The sequence below is a fragment of the Seriola lalandi genome, unplaced genomic scaffold (genome assembly GCF_002814215.2).
Source record: "Seriola lalandi dorsalis isolate HSWRI2012SDOR001 ecotype SW California unplaced genomic scaffold, Sedor1 jcf7180002055009, whole genome shotgun sequence".
NCBI classification, from domain to species: domain Eukaryota; kingdom Metazoa; phylum Chordata; class Actinopteri; order Carangiformes; family Carangidae; genus Seriola; species Seriola lalandi.
Window position 1 is genome coordinate 102242 of NW_019525552.1, and position 3335 is coordinate 105576.

Below are 3335 nucleotides of genomic sequence, written 5' to 3' on the forward strand. Positions count from 1 at the left end.
TATCAATGTGGTCAAAGGAAAGTGAAGGTGAACATCAGAGGAAAATGGCTGCCCTGTGAATATGGTCTGTTGTGAGGTTGCACGCTACATACACCTTCCAATCACACACATCCATATAAAAGATGTGGATGTTCTGCCCGGTGTCTTTGCTGCTGCACCACTGTCTTCTTCCCTGAGGAACTTTGGACTTTAAAACTTCAGTTTTAATTTTGTTTGAAAGGATGAAAATGGTTCATCTGTCTCATTATACTGACAGATTATGCTGCGTTGCAAAATTTGAGTTTGTGTGAGCAAGTAGAGTTTGAAAAGAAGAGGCCCAAGAATCAGTCCTTGGGGGACTCCATCTCATTTTTTTCTGCTTCTTGTCATCAACAGACACAAAATGTTTTCTGTCTTACAAACTGAATTTGAACCAAACTGGGAGAGTGCAAGAAATTTCATCTGGAGACACAAAATCAAATAATGATAGTTTATAAGTTTGAAGAGTTAAAACAGCAACAGCTTCTATATCCGGAGTAATCCAGTTATACAGAGCTTCAAGAAGAACATCAATATCTATAGCAAAGCAAACAATCTCTCCACTGTAAAATGTTTGGTGCACTTGGACAAAACACTGTGTAAGAGGCAGATTATACAGTTTTCAGTTGTAATAAAGAGTTTCTGTTCAGGCTGAAAACTCATTCAAAGCCACACTACAAAATTTACAAAAACACACTGGACAGCCAACAAACATGTTTACAGCAGCGTTATAAATGACAATGAAGTCACTTCCTGTGAACACGAAGAATGAAAACTTTTTGTTTCATTTTCAGTGTTTTGCCTACAGCTCTGACTGTCGGTGGCAAAGACGAATCACAATGAAAGAAAATAGAGTTTCTGTCTCATCTTGTTTTTGGATTGTTCGTCCGTCTCATTCTCTTGGACACAAAATCTCAATTACAATTTTAAGGAATAACTTCAAATTTGGCAGAAACATTCACTCGGACTCAAGGATGAACTGATTATATTTTAGTGGCTAAAGGCCAAAGGTCACCATGACCTCACAAAACACTTTTTAGCCATTACTCAAGACTTTACAGCAGTTATGACAAACTTTCACACAATGGTTGATATTTTATATGTATATATTTGGATAAACAGGATGTGACCTGGAACTAGTCTGAGTGGCGGAGGGATACGACCACGAGGAGGCGGCTCTAGTTTCTGGTGAGTTGATGTTGATGTGGAAGTTGTTGATCAGTGAAGTGTGACAGAGTTTTCGTAGTTCACTGTATCTTCATCTTCATCATTGTTCACCTGTGAAAAACAACACAAAAAAACAGAACAAATAAATGTTAAATAAATTTAAATCTACCCAGACTCCCAGAGTTCCCTCACAGCTGACCGCTGATGTGTTAAAACTGAACACAGCTCACAGCTGATTCAGCTGAACCTGAATGCACCATCAGTTCCTGTCTGATCTGATCTTTACCTGACTGGCTGCTGCACCTGAACGCATCACTGTTCTGCTTCTCACTGAGTCTGAGACCTGCACAGACACAAACAGTGAGACATTAACAGCCACGTATCACAGTCACATGAACAGTTAGCAGCAGCATTTTAAAATGAGGATGGTTTCTGGTTCTCCACTCACAGTGTTGCATTCAGGTGCTCTCTGGTTCCCTGGAAAATAAAGCACAGAGTGACACTTCACCTCTAAACTGACAGTTTGTGTGGATCAGCCTGAACTCATGTTGGAGTGGATGTTCTCACCTCGAGCTCTGACGAGGAGAACAGTGATCACAGTGATGAGGAGGAGTTCAGCCACACGCATCAGCAACATGATGAAGGTCAGAGCAGAACAATCTGCAGCAGCTGTGGAGAAAACATGAGCACAAACAGGTTTTTTACATTAGAAGAGCAGATTTCTAAAAGACAAAGGAGCAGGTTTGTGTCTGAGCTGTGGAAATAAAATCCAAACAACAGAAGATGAATCGAAGATGATCAAGCTGCACAAGAGTTTCTCATGAAACAAAGGTCAGAAAAACATCTTCATCTACACCAACAACCTCACAGGAAATAAATGTCAGGAGAGTTTGTAAAGAGCAGGAGAACCACACAAGGATAAGAATCTGCAAACACTGCTCTGATACTGAATGTAAAGCTTTAAACACGTCTTCACTTTTGACCCAATCTAGTTGTATGAGTCTGTAAATCCAGTTTTCTGACCCAACTTCATGTCAGATACTAAAACTAAAGAGATTACACAACACTGAAACAGTGGAGAGAGAGCTGTGGAAGATGTGAAGTCTCTACCTTGATGAGTTGTTGTTCCGTTTCCATTTGGTACAACTGAATATGAAATTAGACAAAAACAAAAACAACAAAGGAGAAAATGTGTAAAGTTTTCCACCTGCAGCAACAGAAGAAGATGATGCCGTCTGTAAAATTCAAATCCATCAAATTAACAAACCTGTTTTCTCACCTGAGGACTGAGATCTGAAGGTAAACTGTTGCTTTTCCTCAGAGGAATCACTCGTCACTTCACATTTCAGTAACTCATATTTCTTTGACGTGTAAATGAAATGAGAAGTTGAAAAGGTCACAATGCCTGAGCAGCGATTCTGTGATGTCCTCAAGTCTTTGTTATATTTATCCACATCTGTACCATTAAACTGCCACTTCACTGAGTATTTACAGTTTGTATACGTCGACAAAGAGCAGGTTAACGTCACCTCATCACCGTCCTTCTGTTCAGTCACTGGTGAAGACGGAGACATTGAGAGAGAAATGAACTTCATCACTGTAATAATCATCATGATTGTAAAGTTTCAGAGTTTTGTTCTAACAGACAGTTTGATGTAAATACTCACTGTTAACAACAGACAGAAGAACCACAGCATCTCGAGCGAGTAGTTGTCCTGACTTGTTAAACTGTCTGCAGATGTACAGACCAACATCCTCACGTGTGACGTTCTTCAGAACCAGAGAACAGTTCTCTGTCAGACTCAGTCTGTCTGATTTAGTCTGAGCATCTTTACCAATCTGACCCAATACAACCAGGTCTACAGCTGAGTCTACTGAATGACTGAAGGTCCAGTAAGTACTGCCACATTTATCCTGATCATGTCTGGCATTTGTACAAGGCAGAGCGGCTTCATCTCCATCTCTGACAATGAGGAATGAATCCTGTCCTGTGACAGCTGCTGAGAAGACGAGAGAGAAACATGAACAAATGAACTAAAGTAAGGACACGACTGACGTGTCAGCGTCAGGATCATTTTAGACACAACAGCAGTTTGTAAATGTCCCTCAAACGTGGTTTCCAAGAGACCACTGAACACACCACATTAAAA

General features: G+C 40.3%; 1 protein-coding gene and 1 long non-coding RNA gene across 2 annotated transcripts in view; both read right to left on the bottom strand.

Annotated features, from left to right (window-relative positions):
- LOC111647840 (uncharacterized) overlaps window positions 1-3335 on the bottom strand; it is a 31026-nt gene that overhangs the window by 23123 nt on the left and 4568 nt on the right. The window contains exons 4-6 of the mRNA XM_087171558.1: window positions 2853-3182; window positions 2465-2740; window positions 1472-1528 (exon numbers count right to left, since the gene is read on the bottom strand). Of these exons, the coding sequence (XP_087027684.1) occupies window positions 1472-1528; window positions 2465-2740; window positions 2853-3182 (663 nt within the window). The remainder of the gene's footprint in view (window positions 1-1471; window positions 1529-2464; window positions 2741-2852; window positions 3183-3335) is intronic.
- Window positions 1642-2335, bottom strand: LOC111647839 (uncharacterized). The gene is made up of 3 exons (XR_002760079.2): window positions 2296-2335; window positions 1753-1854; window positions 1642-1662 (listed from the first exon to the last, which is right to left on the bottom strand). It is a non-coding gene; the product is annotated as an uncharacterized LOC111647839 (long non-coding RNA).